The 20180-nt window shown below is 40.0% G+C and overlaps 1 protein-coding gene across 1 annotated transcript in view; it reads left to right on the top strand.

The window, feature by feature from the left end:
* The window catches only part of COG5 (component of oligomeric golgi complex 5), a 347964-nt gene that overhangs the window by 6134 nt on the left and 321650 nt on the right, over positions 1–20180 (top strand). The window contains exons 4-6 of the mRNA XM_006120390.5: positions 8530–8584; positions 8671–8740; positions 14375–14495. Of these exons, the coding sequence (XP_006120452.1) occupies positions 8530–8584; positions 8671–8740; positions 14375–14495 (246 nt within the window). The remainder of the gene's footprint in view (positions 1–8529; positions 8585–8670; positions 8741–14374; positions 14496–20180) is intronic.

The raw sequence follows: 20180 nt of genomic DNA, 5'->3' as shown, positions 1-20180 counted from the left end.
TTTAGAAGAAAACTTTTATTAATAAGCTAATGTAGTTTAAATGGTGAGAGAGACAAAAATTGAAATATAAAGTTACACTAAAAATAAATATATGTTGGACCCCCTGGTACAGCTCTGACCACTCCCAAATGAGGGAATTTGCCTTCCAAATTTTGAAAGCATCAGTAATGCAGCAGCAATAGCTCTGAAATTTGTTTCTTTTTTAAATTAACAGAAAAGTCATTGCAACACTAAATGTATGGTGTCCTTAAAACTTCTACGACTAGGCTTCCCAATCCCACAGTCATTTTGATTCATGGACAAACAGAAATATGATTTTCTCCTGCTTTTTCAATTCCCAGTTGATTTCTTAGCTTTAAGTGAATAACACCAAACACTGAAAATATTCTCTTTGTACCTTCAGAGAAAGCTATTGATGAGAAAAGTTGACTTAGTATCTGAAGGAATTCTGATTCAGGGTGCCTGGCTAATGATTCCCATCAGTTCAGGGGAGTGACTTTGTTCACACCGTCATCAATAAACACGTAGTGATTAAACGGTTTTGCTCCAGCCCTGAAATTTATTATGACTGTTATAGCTGAGGAATGATTTTGAGATACCCGTGCATGGTGGCAGCAGCATCAGCATCTTCAGAAGATAGGCATCTACCTTTAGATCTGGGGTTGCAAATGTTCACAAGAAACTAAAGTGGAGTTAGTGCTTGATCCATTCACTTCTTTACTGCCTGCAGTTTAACTTTCTGGTGTGGTAATTCTTTTGTCAATGTCTCTTGAAATGCCTTCCAAATTTTGAGAGCATCAGCAATATCTCTGAAGTTTAAGGCTATGGATATAGGCTTCAGTATACTGAGCATATTCTCTACCTTCCTCTTTAATCCAATATTAGATACTTTGGATGAGATTCTTCTATCTATTTTATCGTGGTTTTCTTCATAAAATTTTATAAGACTAAACCATTTCTTCATAAATTGTTCAAAACGGTCAACCACAGACTTCCATCAAACACCTTGGGGGAGATTTAGTGAAGCTGAAGCAAAATGGCTGTTACGGAAGTATTTTGCAACTTCAACAACATTTTGTTTCCTTCCTGGAGAAGGCTTACTTAAATTGTTGGCTAAAAGATGCATTAAATGTGCACTGCAGCCATATGTTGTTGAGCAGCATCCTTCCATTTCTTTTAAGGATTTTCATCTTTGCCATGGTTGCATTGTTGTCTGTGACAAAACTGCACATGTGATAGTTGACAGTTTATTTCAACTTTCACTGCCATTTCTTTTAAATATTCTGTTTGGGCATTTTCTTATGTATTTGTTTCTGAAAGATATGCAACCTTATCTTCTGTTGTCATCCTGCACATGTTATTGTATCATTGTGTACAGTGCTCCACTTCTCAAGGTTTAAACTGGCAAATTTCCCTTCAGTATTTGTTGCTGTTCAAGTTCCTTTCTCTCTCACACAGTGTCTAGCAAAATTCCAACAATGTATGCTTTATTGTGAGGACACAACCATGTCCTTAAATATTTCATGGTTAACAAATGCAAAAAGGAGAATTTATGGCATAAATGAACTGAGCAATCTTTTCATCAACGGCAGTGGTCTCCAACCTTTTTAAGCACAAGATCACTTTTTGAATGTAAGTGTGATCCAGGATCTACCTCAAACCCTAATACACTAGCCCCACCCCTGCTCACTCCATCCTCCCTCATCCTAGCTCAGGCTGTGTCTACACTATAGGGTTTTTGTGCAAAAACCCACGTAGCATCCACACCTCAAGCGTGTTTTTGCACTAGAAAATTTACAGTAAAATGGAAGAACAGAGGGCTTTTTGCAGTGTAGGTATACCTCTTTCTATGAGGAATAACTCCTTTTTGCGCAAGAATTCTTGCGCAAAAAAGTGTGTGTGGACACTCAACAGGGTTTTCTTGTGCAAAATGAGCCTATCAGAAAAAGCACAGGTGCTCTGATGGTCATTCTCTGAATGGCCATCAGAACTTTCTCGTGCAAGAGTGTCCTTGCAGCGTGGATGCTCTTTTGCGCAAAAGCACATTGCTTTTGCGATGCGCTTTTGAGGTGTGGACACACTTTTGCACAAGAAGTTTTTGTGGAAGATCTCAAATGATTGAAATCTTTTGCTGGCTATTGATATGTTGTTGTCTGAAGTATGTTTAGTTGCAACACTGCTTCTAAAACTACCAGTTGATAGACTATCTGCAATAGCTTCAGAGTTAAGTCGACTTAAATGGACCTCTGGAAAAAAAAATTAAAAATGAGTTTGAATTGTTGTTCTTTTCACTTTCATTCAGTTAATCCTTTGCATTTTTTCCAGCAAGGATGTAGATCAAATTCCAAGTTGCCAAAAAAGCGAAGATTGACTGTTCTTAGAAGACACTTAATTTTGGAGTAAACCTCATTGAAATTACTGGAACTTCTGTTTTTTAGGAAAAAAAAATTATAAGATGTGGTTTCCTTGGGAAAGCTGAAGTAAAACAGGGAATACATTTTTTTTGGCATCACTGTTATGGTCTGTGTCCATGATGTTCCAACATAATGGGCATGTACAGTACACTTCCGATAATCCGGCACCTTCCGATAATCCTGGAGTCAGCCGCTGGTCAGTTTCAGCAGTGGCTGAATCAGGATGCCTGGGGCAGAGCAGCTGGGGGGCTGCCGGGTTGGTCCCACAGCGCTGAGAAGCGGCGCTGCTGGACCATCTTGGCAGCCCCCCAGCTGCTCTACCCCAGGTGTCCCCAAGTCAGCCGCTGCTGAAACTGATCAGGGGCTGATTCCAGGAAGCCCGGGGCAGAGCTGCTCTGCCCCGGGCTTCCTGGAGTCAGCCGCTGGTCAGTTTCAACAGCGGCTGAATCGGGGACAGCTGGGGTGCTGCCGGGTTGGGTCCCGCAGCCCCGAAGGGCAGCGTTACGGGACCAACCCGGCAGCACTCCAGCTGCTCTGCCCTAGTATTTGTTGCTGGTCAGTTTTAGCAGCGGCTGAATCGGGGAAGCTAGGGGCAGAGCAGCTCCAATGGTCCGGCTGCCCGGAGCACTTCTGTGTTCCTGATGGTGCCGGACCATCAGGAGTGCCGGACCATCAGGAGTGCCGGAACATCAGATGCCGGACCATCAGAGTTTTACTGTATTGTGTACAGTAATATAAAACAAGAAAATGACACCCTCTGTATTTTTATATTGGGTGATAAGATTCTAAACCTAATTAAACAAGCCATAAGGATTAGCTAATCCTTAAACTACTTTTTTTTTTTTTTTTTTTTTGCTAGCAACATTCAGTGTAGCAAACGCTTGGGAATTTACTTGTTAAATTACATTAAAAGGCATGGCGAAAGCCTTGAAGAATGATGAATTAAAAAATGAATTATTTTAGTTAACCAGTTGATCCACATTGTTCTTCAAACATATTCATATCTTCATTCACATCGTTTTCTTCCGATAAGCAGTTTTCCTAATGATGTTTCATTCTTGCAACTAGACCTCTTAGTGGCTTCAGTCCCTGCCTGGTTCTTTGAAGTTCCATATAGATTACATTGTCTTAGATGGAACTGGTGTGCGGGAATGCAGACTAAGGACTTATATTGTTTTGTTTCTGGAAAGAAATGTTAGGGTTGACAGGTGCAAACTGAGACTATTCAGCAAATCAAGGACTATATGTAGTCCACTTCCACAGAAATATTTTCCTGCACAGCGGAAACTAACCTTAAAATAATAGTTTGATTAGGGTCGTCAAACAATACAAAAATAGAGATTAAAAATTAATTGCACTATTCAACAATAATAGAATACCAATTTTAATTTGTTATACATATTTTTGGATGCTTTTCTACATTTTCAAAATATATTGATTTAAATTATAATGTAGATTACAAAATACAAAGTGCTCACTTTATATTATTACTTTTAATTGCAAATATTTGCACTGTAAAAAAGGCAATCTATACATTGAAACATGAAGGGTCATATGAATGAGTAGCATATCTGACACACACACATACCTTGCAGTTCCAGCTACATCATTACTACGCGAACACCTGTTCTCGCTTTCGAGTGATGTAAATAAGTAGCGGGTAGTATCGTTTCCAGTAAATGTAAATAAACTTGTTTGTCTTAGCAATTGGCTGAAGAAGAAATAGGACTAAATGGATTTGTAGGCTCTAAAATTTTCATGTGTTTTATTTTTGAATGAAGCTTTGTTTAAAAAAATCCCCCTCATTTGTGAGTTGTATTTTCACAACCAAGATACTGCACTACGGTACTTCTGTAAGGTAAAATGAAATTTTTTTTTACAGTGCACATATTTGTAATAAAATTATGAGAACTATACACTTTGCATTGTCCAAAAATGTTTAAATGTTATGCTAAATTAGTATTGCTATTGTTTAACACTCATATTAAGATGACAATTAATTCCAATTAACTTTTTAAATCAAGTTAATTTGTTTTGAGTTAATCACTTGTCAATTAATTGCAATTGCATTCAATCCTAATTTTGATATTTAAAACATTAGAAACAGTAGAAATTTCACTTCTGAAACCAACTGATAGACAAGGAAATCTTAAGTAACGTACTTGTAGTTAAAGCTTTAACTGATACAATTTTAGGAATTAAAATTCTAAGTACCAGCATTTGTGTTGGAGAACAAAGCAGTGATGAAGAATGTGTAACGTTTTAGTAGAACCTTTTTGGTTGTCACATTCAAGTTTTATGATGCGCAAACTCACTGACATTATCTGTTTAGGTCAAAATGACAGGCATTGAAATGTTTCTCCACTCCTTTGTGCCAGGTGTTAGGTATTTTTTTAACAACTCTTTCAACCCTTTCCAGTCCAGGTTGGTTAGGATCTCTGGTCTTTAGTAAAAAGGGACTGCTGAAATGTCACATACGCTGGCATATTTCACGTTGCTCTGCTCATCTTACAACTGTGTCCTCCTCTACTTAGCCTAACCAGGATAATACTTAGCTATTGTGTATGTATCTTGCATGAAGGGCTGGACTCCTACATATATGCTTGACATGCATTTTCTCAAAAAAAAACAAACATCTGGGTGATCACTGGACTGAATATGCCAAATCTCCTTTAATATTAAATTGGGAGCACATGGCCATTGAGGTGGCACTCTTTCTTGTGCTTAGATGCAAACTGTGTCACCCCAAGCATCTATCTGGGCATTTCTGATTTTAAATTGGAGCTTGGAGAAATCGATCTGCTCATGGTGAGCAAACACTGTCAACTTCTGCAGAAATCTAGGCTTTCAACTTAAAGCCACTAGCATTTGGAGCTGTGAAGGTAACTGTACAGATATAAACTCAGAGCAAGCCAATGACGTACAGGCAGTCCCTGGGTTACGTACAAGATGGAGACTGTAGGTTTGTTCTTAAATTGAATTTGTACGTAAGTCGGAACTGGCGTCCAGATTCAGCCGCTGCTGAAACTGACCAGCGGCTGATTCCAGGAAGCCCGAGGCAGAGCTGCTCTGCCCCGGGCTTCCTGTAGTCAGCCGCTGGTCAGTTTCAGCAGCGGCTGACTTGGACACCTGGGGCAGAGCAGCTTGGGTGCTGCTGGGTTGGTTCAGTAGCGCCGCTTTTCGGCGCTACTGGACCAACCCAGCAGCACCCCAGCTGCTCTACCACAGGTGTCCACGAGAAAAGCCTGGTCTGCTGGGGGGGGAGGGGGCGGGATGGCACGCACTAGCTGAGACCCCACCCCCCAAGCAGACCAGGGAGATGCGATCCCGCCGCCCGCATCCTCCGCGGCTTTGCTCCGCGTCTCCCTGGTCTGCTGGGGTGCACCCCCCCCCAGCAGACCAGGGAGACGCGGAGACGCTTTTCTCGCCCCAGAGGACGCGGGCGATGGGACTGCGGCGCGCCTGGGCGGTCCCGCCGCCCGCGTCCTGCGGGGCAAGAAAAGCCCCGTTCGTAAGTACGGATCCGACATAAGTCGGATCCGCGTAACTCGGGGACTGCCTGTATAGCATTCTTCAGGGCATGTCTATGCTGAAAATGCTGTAGCAGTGCAGTTGTGCTGTTCTAGTACTTGAGCAAAGATGCTATACTTTCCCCGTGGGAGGGCTTTCCCGGTTGGTGTATGTACCCTACTTCCCTGAGAGGCAATACAGGCAGTCCCCGGGTTACATGGATCCGACTTACATCGGATCCCTACTTACAAACGGGGTGAGGCAACCCCGCACTAGCTGCTTCCCCCCAGCAGACCAGGGAGACGCGGAGCGGCTTTTCTCAGCAGACATCTCAGCTTGAGAATAAAGGACTGAGGGAAGTGAGGTGTGGGAGAATAAAACTGAGCTCTGGAGAAATGTTTGGCTAGAGTTTCCCCTACAATATGTACCAGTTCCGACTTACATACAAATTCAACTTAAGAACAAACCTACAGTCCCTATCTTGTACGTAACCTGGGGACTGCCTGTAGCTATATTGAGGGGAGAAGCCCTCCCATTGATTGCATTGTCAGTTGTGTGGATTTTTTTTTTTTAAATACCCCTGAGTGACCTAGTTAGATCATCCTAATTTTTCAGCATGGACCTGGCCTAAGACTTCAGAGAGCTCCATTTCTGCAGCTAGTTATAGTTCTGCTCTGTCAGTCTGCAGCAAAGTGCTAATTGATAGTCTCCTCTGTCTGCTGTTCAGAGCCTGGTGGGCAGCAGTCGGAATGACAAGAATCATACCAGATTCTCTCCAAAAATATTAAAAAAAAAATACTTTGGTTTAATGTTGTCCTGCTGATAAATTAATCTATAATCTTTTGTTTTGAAGAGGGCATAAACTATACATTGGCAAACGAGTCTTTTATTTTTGCCCTCTTAAAAGAAAAAGCTAAAATAATTATATAATATGTTAGGGAAAATATATCCTTGTGTGGACTTCTTCAGGTAATTTGCATAGCCAACTTAAAAGGAGCTCATAACAGTAAGCCGACTTACTGTTTTATAAATGTTTATATTCAAGATGCTTTAGTTCAGATTTTTGTTCTTGCTTGACTGGATTTTCATTTCTTTTTATGAATTGGTTTTTCTAAATTAATGATTTGTACAGGCTGTCTGTAGTCTTGCCAATGCCAAGTGAGTTCTGCCTTTGTATGTGTCTTGTCTCTGAAAATTGCTCAAACATGTAAATTGGTTACATGGAGAATCTGTATGCTAACATTAAAAAACCTGGTATCCCACAGTTGTGTTCTGTTATCTGAATAGCCATGCTGGGCATCAAACTGTGTTCTTGGAGTGCAGCATTATACAAATGCTGATATTGTTGAGAACTGAAAATACGTTGAGCCACAGACCTAATGGATAAGCTTGCTTTCTTTGTTAGAGGGTATTATGACTGTAAAGCATCAATAAACTTTCTCTGCCCTTTTTATAGTTTCATGTCTAGAAGAATTTCTAATTTGATTCTCAGCAAGGATGGTGATATCCTTACTCACATTCAATAGCACCATACTCTAGCTCTCTATCTAAAATAAAATAAATTCTTGAACTGCACTTATCACCAGAGTATCAAAGCACCTTTCAGTAGTACATTAAGCAATGTGACTATGAATCTGTCATGTGCTTCTGTTCTCATCCTCTTCCTCTTCAGTTCCTGGAGGATTTCATTCCATAGTCTTTGACCAACCCCAGAGAAAGTTCTGTCTCCTACACAGACAAACTTTGCCCTTGTTGTACAGTTCAGTTGTTCTAGAAAAGTGTAGCTGTTGATGACAATCTTTATCCCAGAGATTAAATGGGTCTTCTAGAGCTGTCGTGTCCAACTGCTATAGCAAACTAGCTACGTTATTCTGAAAATGTAAATAATTTTGTGAGCCAATTAGCCACACTCAACTGGCCAAATAGTCACATGAGGCTAACATGTTGGACATCATAATTCCATATACCTTGGCCCAAACCAGGGAGCACCTTTAATATAAGGACTGAGGCCTTGAACTTGGCTTTTTAATATGGAAAGCCAGTGTAGAAAGTAGAGGACAGGTCTATGTTGCTGAGGAGATGACCAGTAGTGTTATGTGGTAGTTGGAGTCTTTTGAACCCTGAGAGCTTCATATGCAGGTATTTTGTATTGCTGTAATTTAGCCAAGAATTGCTGAATGTATGAATAACTGAGGCTGGGCCATTATGTGCCAATATGGGGCAGAGTCTCCTCTAACCAACTGAAGGTGAACGAGCTGTTATGAGCTTAGTATTAGTGAAGAATCCAAGGGTACTCTTGAACCACTGACAAAACTGACTAATTGTGGATATGTACCTTCAATTAAAGGAGACTACAGTATACTCCATGAGTAGTCCCACTGATTTTCTTGGGACTTGTGAAGAAGAAATTTCAATATCTGTCCCTAAATTGTATATAACAGATTAATACATTTAAATAACCGATATTGACTTATTAGCTATACTGTTTATTCTAAATATACAGTGTTTCACTTTATATAAAATGATGTATTGGAAGTGGGGAAATTACATCTTTCATCGGATTATATATGTTCTAATTGTACGTAAAATGCCTGTCTTTTCACAGGTGTCCTACAAATGATGCAGACTAGAATTGGTGCTCTACAAAGTACCGTTGACAGGTATGTCATTCATTATATGATAAGTATTTATCAATTCTGCACTTTTCTACTGTTACATTTCTAAAAAGTATTTCCTTTCTCAATAGAATCAGAGCCAAAATTGTTGAGCCATACAACAAAATAGTGTCTCGCACAGCACAGCTAGCAAAGCTACAGGTAAATTACATTATACATTTATTTTAACTTTTATCTTTCAAAACAATTATTTTACGATTCATAGACTGTTTCAAAACAAAACTTAAATCACCTAGCATATGAAGAAAAACATCTGATTAGAGACTTCAGTTCCTCAATGAATTTAAATCCTTGTAATGCATTGGGGAATAATTTCTTTAATATAGGGTTGGCTAAAGTGCATCCAATTGAACTACATGTGGCTACTTTTAATACATAAGTGAAATCTGGAGATACTATAGCTATTATGTCAGTCTGTCTGAGTCTGTTCAATAACTCCTAAATGGTAAGAACTAGAACTACCAAATTTGGTATGTAGCTTCCTCTTATCTAACTTAAAGCAAGGAGATTTTGTTGTGCCAGACAATAGGATGTACCTGGAATTTGATTTTCTCATAAAATGGGAAGGGAAGTGTCTGGTAGAAGGGACAGTTTTACTGTAGAAAAACCACAGGGAGGCATCAAGAGGCCAGAGGTGGGGACCAGGACAGCTATAACCTCACTGGGCCACGGGTGGAGAAAGGGACAGCTATCTACTATATATTTTAGAGAGTTTGTGTGTTTGTCTATCTGTGTATGTGTTTATCTGTCCCCTGCCTACGGCATATGCACCCCTTCCCTGGCTGTGCCCGCTGCAGCAGCCATGGGCAGTAATTGCTGGCCTCAAGCTGTTACAGAGAGAGGGAGGGCTGGGGTTGTCCTTTCTCTTCACACATCAGCCTGCTTACAGAATCCCTCATCTGCAGCCCCACCCTAGAACAAAGATTTAAATAAAGAAAAAGAAAACTTATTTGAGTTAAGGACCTCAGCAATGCTAGGTAAACCTTCTAGTTAAAAATTTGAATGTCTGTTCGTGCACATTTATAATATCTTTAATACATGAACTCGGAATGTATCTGAAAAGCCAGAGATTTACTTACGTTCCGGATGCTGTTATCCCCTTTGTTTTTTCTTCCTGTCTATTTGTAGCTCTTTATCTCTAATATTATGAACTGTGCTTTTGAATTTCAGATTGATAAGTATCTGATTTTTAACTATGCAAATAGCACCACAGTTTGAGGTTTCAGTCTTTTTGAAACTGTAGCAAAGCAACTTTGCTAAATCATATAATTAATTCTAAGAGCTTGTTTTTATTTCTGTTACTTGTATTTAGTACTTTACTTTGCAAGTAGCCCTCTTGATTTCTGAGACTACTTGCAGTGTGAAACCAGCACACATTAGCTGTTATGCTAATAAGAAGCACATGGGATCTTTTTCAGGGGAAAAGGCAATATGCTGCATTTATTGAGAATCCAGTAGAAAAACAGTTAGCATATGCTTCATAAAGACAAGCACGCACACAAACACACAAAGTCTTGTTGTTACTTAAAGTTACCAGTCTGTTGCTCACATTAACTTACAGGCCAGGCAAGTTGAATGTGGGGGAGAGGAGCGGGGGCTTCTCCTGGTCTGGACTGATGCTCCGATGTTGATCAGATGAGACCCAGAGATTTGTGCAAGATGCTTCAACTTCTATAGAACTCTTTTCCCGTTCAGGTGTATGCATTTTGCGTCATCAGTTCTTAATCAGTCGCCGTCTGTTCTGCTTAATATCTGTTTCTCTGGGAGTTATTTTTTACTCTGACATCAGTATGTTGGTGTCTCCTTCCCAGTATTATTTTAGGGCTGTCTTGTTTGTAACAGAGCACTTGCTTCTTAACACTCCAAGGCCATCCATATGTCCTCCATTAGTCTGCTTTGCATCGGGCCTCAATTCATGGTACCTTGATGCCTCTAAGTCTTCTAACCGCCTCCTCTCTTCCATGGTCTGGACTCTTAAACTGTTGGACCTACAAGTTATCTATCCAATCACATTCCCAACGCTTTCACTCCCCCTCCCCAGGAACTACACAATCATTTCACACATGGGAAAAGGGATACTATTGTTCATACAAAGGGTATTAATCTAATTCCTAATACAAAGCTTCTTTTAGTACAAACTTTTAAGTCATTCGTTATATTTTCTTTAACACAATCTGTATTCTACTTACTCTTAAAAGCAACAATTTGATCATGCTGACTCACAAGAATCCTTCTAATCTCTCTGTCTTGATATCCGATACAAACACAAGCAGTTTGCCTGATGCATCTTTATTAAGGGCCTAGAAGACTGTTCTTCCCCTGCTAACTGGAGAAGGGTGGCCAACAGAGTTATATTTGTTCAATATTTATTCTCATACTACCCATTAAGCACATAAAACTCTGTGGCTTGCACTGCTATCCTTGAGTGTTTTAAAGTATAAAGACCTCTTTATAAACTTTCCCATCGTGACATCATTGTCAAATTTTTATCCTCTCTGCTTTGCTTCTGTTGTGTTCTTTGCCTGGCTCTTCACCCCCAATCCCAAGGGCTTCAGCAGAATAACAACACATACTCCCTCCTTTGCATCATAAAATCCTCTTAGCATGGTCTTAGTCTTGCCTGTGCAGATCACAAACTGAAGGGGATTAACAGTTAAAATATGCAGATGAGGTACATGTAACAGAAAGAAAACTAAGAAAATGACCTACCTAACCAAACATTTCCACAGATCCTTTGAACAAGCACACATTTATAAACTTCATACTTAACCAGTCAAAAATTAGAACTGTTTCTTTACTTAGAGCTAAGTAATATAATATACAAAATATTCACTAATAGATACATATTTTTTCCTCCAGTAAAGAATACATAGACAACGTGTTGATTCTAATGACAAGGTGGTTGAAATACTAAAACTGGGTACAGGACAGAACACTTAAGAGTTAAGTCAGATACAGGCAAATCTCTGGTAATTAAGGAAGGTGTTAGTTAAAAAATTAGGGCTGTCAAGCGATTAAAAAATTTAATCGTGATTAATTGCACAATTAAAAAATTTAATCACATGCGCCTCTCCTTTGAAATGCTGCAGCGGCATTTGAACAGGGCAGTGCTGCATGGAGCCCAGGATCAGCTGGAGTCCCCAGGTGACCCCAGGCAGTGCTGCCCCTTGGATACGCAGCTGCCATGCTTCCAAGGGACAGTGTATTAGGAGCCTGGGATTAGTCGGGGACTCCGGGGCTATGTCTATACTGAGGTGGTGGTGTTGTGTTTTTTTTTTTTTTTAAGAAAATATGCTTATGAGGGACTCATTAGCATGAGTTGCGACATCATTAGCATATTTTCTACCATTTCTTTTTGCACAAGGGGTTTTTGCACAAAAAGAAGCAGTGTGGACATTTCCTTTTTGCGCAAAAACCCCGTTTTGTGCAAGATCCTTATTCCTCTCTGGGACAGGCATAAGGGTTTTGCATAAAATGGGGTTTTTGCCCAAAAAGGAAACACATACACTGCTTCTTTTTGCGCCAAAAAAAGGCAGAAAATATGCTAATGATGTTGCGACTCATGCTAATGAGTCCCTCATTAGCATATTTTCTGCCAAGAAACCTCAGTATAGATGTAGCCCAGCTGATCCCTGGCTCCGCTGTTGCAAAGTCTCTTTGAAATGCCCGACTGGCAACTCCAGCTGATCCCTGGCTCCACTTGTGCTGCCCACTTCAAAGGGGCTGCACAGCATTAATGCCTGCGATTAGCGTGTTAAAAGAATTAGCAGTGTTAATCCTGTCCTGCGTTAATCGCAGGCGTTAACGCAGGTCAATTGACAGCCCTATTAAAAATATGAAAGTATTTAAATACTAACTCAAAAGGTTAGAAAATAAGAGGTTCTTGAGTTTTTTATCTTTAACAAGCTAATGCTGCTTGATTAATGTGTTGGTATATGAGCAGTTCCAGGAAGAAGGAATCTTTCTTTGCTTTCAGTTGAAGTAGTCCATCCAAATATCCAGAGACCTCAAAACCTTATTTATTATTTGTACATCAGATGCTCTTTACATGTGAAGTACATGTCCTGCCTTTAAACTTCAGCATATAAATATAATATAAGCCCTAGAAAAATAGTTAGGCACTTTATTTATTTGTACTCAAACCACTGTACAGTAAACTTCCGATAATCTGGCACCCTTAGGACTCAGGGGGTGCCGGATTATCAGATATGCCAGACTATCAGAAGGGGGGGCTATGAGGGGTCTTGGGTGGGGTGGGGGAATGAGGGGGCGGCACTGCTGGACCAACCCGGCAGCACCCCAGCTGCTCTGCCCCAGACGTCCCCAAGTCAGCCGCTGCTGAAACTGACCAGTGGCTGACTTGGGGAGCACAGGGCAGAGCAGCTCCAATTGTCCGGCTGCCTGGAGCACTTCTCGGTTCCAGGTGGTGCTGGACTAGCAGGAGTGATGGACCACTGGATGCCGGACAACTGGAATTTTACTGTAGTTAAGTTTTTTTTTTTTTTTTTTTTCTTCACAGAAATCCCCAAAATACATTAAATTTAAACTCCCAGATGAATCAATGTAAAAAGAATAAATTACTTTTTTAATATTAACCATTTACTTGGGTAAAACAAAACTCTGTTAAAGGATAGGTATAGAATAAATCAGCGTGAAATTGCTTTTGTAAAATTATACTTTAAATCTCTAATGTCTACCTGTCATTTTTAAGAATTTTTTCTTGAACCTAAAAATTGGCATAAGTAGTTATAAGAGGGAGAATTAAAAAGCTAGGAACCTATAATAACTTCCTCAGAAGTCAACAGTATTGTGTTCTAGATCAGTGTTAACAAAGGCAAAGCAAAAGCATGTGTAATTGTGTTTCCCAAATAAGAAATACTTGGATCTTGTGTCGTGCCTTCCAGTCCCAATTCATTTAACTCAATTCGTAAGCTTGTAAATTTAACAATTGGCTGAACAGTGGTTTTCATAGATTCTCAGGCCATAAGGGACAATTTTAATAACTTAGTCTGATGTTTTACATTACACAGGTCATAGAATTTTCCCAAAAGAATTCCTTGAGTGTATTTTTTTTAGAAAAACATCTAACCTTGATTTTAAAATGGTCAATAATAGAGAAGCCACTTTGGTAAGTGGTTTCAGTTGTTAATTACTCTCCCCATTAAACATTTTTGCCTACTTTCCATTCTGAGTTTGAGAGTAGCCATTCTAAAATTCTTTCCCAAAATGGAGTCTTACCAATATTCGGAGTGTATATGGCAGTGCATATATTGACACTTTTGGTCAACCTTAAGATTTATTGTCTCCTGAGATAAATATTGATTATTATTATTATTATTATTTTTAATTTTGCTTCTGGTCAAACTTTGATCAGCTGAACAAAAGCTAGTATCTGCTTTTTACTGACCTGAGTAAAGTGTTCTATCAAAGGCATAATGCACAGTTGTTTTTATAAATAAAATATGTAATGTATCAAGTTTTAATATTTTGTTTTTGCATAGCAAATAAAAGCAGAGGCTTCTTAACAGCATCATGTGCAGTAGAACTGATAATTAAAACAGTGAGCATATGTTGTCTAAAGTTGGAGTACTTTATGAAAAAAATTGAGATAAATTATCAGTGTTCATCTAACTATGAAATTTTTGGGTCTGTTAATGCTTGCTTGTGTGTGATTGTATTAATTACAAGCATATACTTAAGAGTTTCCAGGATGGGGTCTAGAGCTATGCATAATTTATCATTGACTATACACCTAAAGCCGTGATTTCCACACAGGCAGCCTGTGATTTGCTGCGGAGAATAATACGCATCTTGTATCTCAGTAAGAGACTTCAAGGACAGCTGCAAGGAGGAAGCAGAGAGATAACAAAAGCTGCCCAGAGTCTCAATGAGCTTGGTGAGTTCTCTTATTTAAGTCTCTGCTCGTGAGAAGTTCATTTTTTAGTTTCTGATGTGTTTAAAAAAAAAAAAGATGAAATTAGAAGAATTTGCTGATCTGAATTAGACATGGAGTATATCTACATTGCAGTGAAGTCCTAGATTAATAGAACTTGAGTTAGGAAACCCGGTATGTGGTAACATAGGGCTTGAGCATCTACATTCATTTGTAACCTTAGTTAGGAATTGTTGAATTCTGGGTCACAATCTTGGACTCCCGTGTCTATGCTGAATTATGTGGGCCTGAGTCCAGCAGTGCATATCACAGACTTCCTAGCATGCTCCCAGAATATGGCAGCTCTAGCCCTTTGGTGCTGGTCAATGTTCTCTTTAATCTTTTCCATCCACGTGCAGAATATTTTTTTTAATGTGTGCTGAGGTATGCATGAGTGTACACCAGCAGTAGAAACAAAAAAGCTAGCTGTGGGCACTTTGCTAATCAGCTAGGCGGCATTTGCGTCTCTCTGGAGTAGTTGCACAAAAGCACAGTTTACAAGGAAATACTGGTGGTGGTGCACTGTGGAAAAACTGACTATCTTGAGGACAGAGTTGGCACATGGGTACATTTGGTGATCTCACAGAGCTTAAGTCCAGTAGGGCTGTATCTGTACTGCAAAGCAATACAACTTGAATCCTAAGTCCCAGTGTGACTCAGGCTTAAACCCTTCACCCTATGAGGTCCTGGAGCTGAGCCCTGGATTATTGTGACTTGTGTGTAGAAAGAAGAAGACCTAATCTTGAGCCAGAGTTGGAACCCTGGGCTTATATTGTAATGTAGACCTATACCAAACGGACATCTCATTATCCCCTTACGTGATTTTTTTTTGCTAGGCTTATCTGGACATAACTGACCAATTACAGAAAAATTCCTATAATAATGAGTTACATGTTGGGCAAATGCTTACCATAGATAATTTCATATCAACCTTTGACTACATGGAATACATATTGAGAGAGAGAGAGAAGGTTATTTAGCAATAATGTTGGCTTTTGAAAGCCATTTGGTTTATTACATATTTTGAATTAAATGTATTTTGTTTCTTTAAAAAAATTAGCCAAATCTGTGGCCTTTCTGAAAGTCATTTTAATCTCTCAGATCTTGGTAATAGCTGTGGTATACAAAAATTTAGCAGCTGTTGTTAGTTCTTCTTTGATTTAATGCTATTCAAATTTCATCTTCTAAAAATAGAGTGTGGGAGGACTGAACTATTAAACATTCAGAATTATCCTAAGGTTTGTTGTGCATGTTTGTCATTGCTGATCTTTTCATACTCTGTAATTAAAAATTATTAGATAATAATTGTCTTTTTATAATTAACAGATGCTGTTATGCAAATGAAAGTCTATGTTTGTTTGTTTATTAGAACAGTTGGATGAAAAGGCTTAAGTATCAGCCATAGTGATCTAAGTTAGAATAGAAAAGAGTACAAACACATTATTTTACCAGTGCATCTTTTATTTTAACCAGGTCTTAAGGAAAATAACTAATTCAGGTAGTGGGATTAACTTGAATGAAATAATTGGTTAAATTGACTACATTTAAATTTTTGTAAAAATTTTTTTTAATCTACAGTTTATACCATCCGAGGATTTAACCTTGTATTTTTTTAAGGCTCACTAGCTGTATCACTCGCTATCATGCCACTTTAAGTGATGTGCAAGACCTTGTTAAAGGTCTTTTAGGAGTTTAAATAATAGATACATATCTATGTTCACATAGATGTTACTGTTCTCATGTTGAAAAACTACCATCTTTCCATAATGCTTACGAAAGTCCTTTAATACATTTTCTCTAAGGATGTGTCTAGACTACAGGGTTTTTTCGAAAAAAGTAGTTTTTTAAAAAAAAAGTCACCTGCGTCTAGACTACAGCTGTGTTCTTTCAAAAGTAAATCGAAAGAACGCGGCTGGTTTTTTAATCATGGTAAACCTCATTCTATGAGGAATAACGCCTTTTTTCAAAAGTACTCTTTCGAAAAAAGGCACTATTGAATGCAAACTGCTTTTTTGAAAGAGCATCTAGACTCTTTCAAAAAAATGGCTTGCTTTTTTGAAAAATCTGCTTGTAGTCTAGACACTTTCTTTCAAAAGAGGCTTGTAGTCTAAATGTAGCCTAAGTGTAGTAACTGGAACTGTGCTTTGATTAAGTACTATTGAGTCTCATCCTGTAGACACTATGAGAGAGAGCATGGAATTCTGGCACCACATCAGTGGTAAAACTCCCCTTGACTTCAGCAGAGCAAGGATTTCACTCCCAAATTCTTTACAGAACATTGATTTAATATTTTATTTAATTAATTCAGATTAACAACTCTGCCAGTTAATTTGTGACTTGGTGTCTCCTTTTATAGAGGTTTTTACCTGGCCTTGATCTAAAGTAGGAGGTGATAACCTCAGTGTGAGGTAAAAGAGTAATAAAAGCAAGTCCTAAATGTTGCGTGGTGATGGTTTAAAAAATTCTACTCTATCAGATGACTGATTAAAACACCATTTAAAGATCCCTAATTGACTACTCGATGGAATTTCCATTGACTAGTTGATGGGGGAGGGAGGGATACTGCAGATAACCTAGCCCTGGGCCCTAACTCCGCTGCTGCTCTGCCTTTTAAATGTATTAAGAGCCGGCAGGCTTTTAATACATTTAAAAAGCTAAAGCACAGTGGAGGGGTGGGAGTGGGGAGGAGTGAGCTGGGACAGCTGATTCCTGGCTCACACCTGGTTTCCCCTGCTACACCTTTGCCTCTGTTGTGCCTCTCTTTCCTCCCCTCCCCTCCCCCGAGATGGTACTGGAGGGGGAACTGGCTTTTAAGCCAGTTCCCCCCAGCACAGGCTCCTGCTCCCCCTGCCCTTTGCTGCTTCTCTCTGATGGAAGCAGCAATGGAAGGGGGAAGTGACTAGTCGCTTGCATCCCTACTATCAGAGGGAACAACAGAAATATTTTTTTTCCTCCAAAGGGTTTTATTAAGGTGGCAGTATTCCACAACATATAAAAGCCATGCAAGAAATATTGGGGGGAGAGTTTTTCTGTGATGCCAGTAGCAACTGCATATTTAAAGTTGAATTGAGATTTTTCACTTAAAGATATTTCACACTTGTATGACTGAATTTAGTCTCCAAAATTTGATATAATATACTCTTTATAGGACAACTGAATTTTCTGTGCAACTTTAAAAATAAAGCATGTACCATCTTTTTGTGGAGGAAATACTAAAAATGTTCTTTTTTTAAAAGCATTTTCTGTTTCTTATAATATTTCTCTAAATAGGTACAAGAACCCAAACATATGTGATGCTGAAATTTGATGAAAAAAATCTTAAGTTTAAAAATATACAGTGTATCATTTTTCTTCACTAGTTTGTGTGCACAAATTGGTTCTCTAGAGATCTATAAAAAACTAAATTCCCTGTAATATGTGTCTGTAGGTAGAAGTTGTCATATTGGACCAGTGGCTCATAGCAGATTAGAGAGATTAAAAAAAATGCCAGAATAGACAGCTAATGAATAACCTGACAATGAACATGGTGTTTATTTTTAATCCCATCAGTTATTTTATTCTCTAAAGCAGTGGTCCCCAACGTTTTGGGGCTGCCAGGCGCCTGGGGCTGGGGCCGCTCACGCACCGGGCGTCCAGGGGCGGGGCCACTCATGGGCCACATTCCTGGGGGCGAGGCCAAACATGCGCCCGGGACCGGCACCGGATTCTGCCACGATCCCGGGGCAGGGGCCGCCCATGTGCCCGGGGCTGGCACCTGCCGCACGCCTGGGGGCGGGACCAGCCCAGATTACTCCACGGGCACACACAAATGGCCCAGTGGGCGCCGTGGCGCCTCTGGGCACCGCGTTGGGGACCACTGCTCTAAATCATAAGCATTTATCTGTCTTGTTGTTTTAAAAATGTTGTTGTTATCCATATTAATGTCCAATCCTTTTTTAGATCTACTAAACTCTTGAATTTAATATTATTTTAATTTATTTATTATGTAAATACTGAATATGTCTGTCTGACCCAGTATTGTGTTTAATACTTACTCTTTTTATAAGTGAGGAGAGGGGATAGTGACCTCACTTTATACATGTTTGCTTGTTGGGCAAGATGAATAAGTGGGGAGCATGTGCTGAACCCTTTCAAAAGATCATGGCTTTTGAACAGTCTTATTACCAGGCTTTTAAAAAAGGGAAGTCTCCTTGCTTCTAGTTGAAGAGAATTTACTGTTATGGGATAGGGAAGTACATGGGGAAAATATCAATGTTCTAGAGCAGGCCTTGGTAAAATAAGGCCTGTGGGCCACATCTGGCCCACCCAAGCCACTGGATCTGGTCTGCAGATGCTATGGGGAGCCCTAGGCAGGCTTCCCACTTGCCTCACCCTACCCTCACTCTGCTCAAATGCGGCTGTGGGGCGGTTTCACTTTAAAAACACAGCCTGGAGGGTAGTGGGGGGAGTTTCTGGCCAGGAACTGGCCAATGGGAGATGCCTGTTTCAATAACAAGCAGCCAGGGGCTAGTAGTTATTCACAGAATCCATGGCTGCAGCCTGTGCTGGGGTGAGGCAGACAGAGGATGAGTCAGGAATGAGCTGGGGGCTGGTAAGTCACCTGACCAGAGTCTGTCTTCAGCACCCCAGTCCCTCCCTTCCTAACTCTCTGACGACCACTCCTGCCTCCCTACTTCATATACACAAATCCTCTGCCCCCCCCCGCACCTCCTCCCAGATCCGGCACCCCTAGGGTTGCCAGATGGTTTAACCGAAAGTACCGAACACCCCTCTCCCCTGCCCCCCCAGAAAAAAAATTGTTGAGGGGGGGGAAAAAAAGGGGGGGGGGCAGACTAAAGTTGTTAAGCAAAAAAAAAAAAAAAACCTCAGCATGGCTCCTTTAAGAAGAGGCTTTTTTGCCTGTGGCCATTTTGTTTTTCTGTTCCAGCAACAAGACAAGCCCCTGTGGAACCAAGTAAGTGGGGGGGCGTCCAGAGGGCCTGGCAGGAGGGACGGGGGCTGGGCCCGGTTGCTGAGTGTGTCGTAGGGTTGCTAGCTATCCGGTATTTTTGCCTCCTGGCAGGGGGAAAAAATAAGAAAATACTGGACATTTTAGCTGTCTGGTATTTTCTGAAATTTTTTTACCGGACAGGAGGTGAAAATACAGGACTGTCCGGGTCAATACCGGACACCTGGCCACCCTAGGCACCCCTGTCCCAGATTGACCATTTTCCAAATTCTTGGAGTGGTCTCCCATCAAAAATTATTGCCTACTACTGTTCTAGACTCACTGTTGCTCCTATAAAATCAGTCTCTGTAACAACTTTATAGCTGAGATTCAATGAAGAGGAAAATAGAGACATGTACATTCCATAAGAGGATCAATTGCTGGAAATAAAAAACAAAGTTGAAACTACAATTTTTTTGAAGAGGTGCAGAGGCACTAGAGTGCAAAATACTTGTTATATTTAAAAATATAAAACAAAAATAATTTAGCCAAGCAGTAGTACAATCATCTGGTTAAAAATAATAGCCTTCCTGTGTATGATTAGGAAAGCTCAGTGATGTATGGGTTTTGGTTTTTAAATTTGAACTGATTGATGTTAAATTAACTGCAGAGTAGTTTGGTCTCCGGGAGCCATGGATAATGACATGCTAGAGTCTTAGACT

The sequence above is a fragment of the Pelodiscus sinensis genome, chromosome 1 (assembly GCF_052426305.1).
Source record: "Pelodiscus sinensis isolate ZL-2025 chromosome 1, ASM5242630v1, whole genome shotgun sequence".
Lineage (NCBI taxonomy): Eukaryota > Metazoa > Chordata > Testudines > Trionychidae > Pelodiscus > Pelodiscus sinensis.
This window is presented reverse-complemented; position numbering and strand designations above follow the sequence as displayed.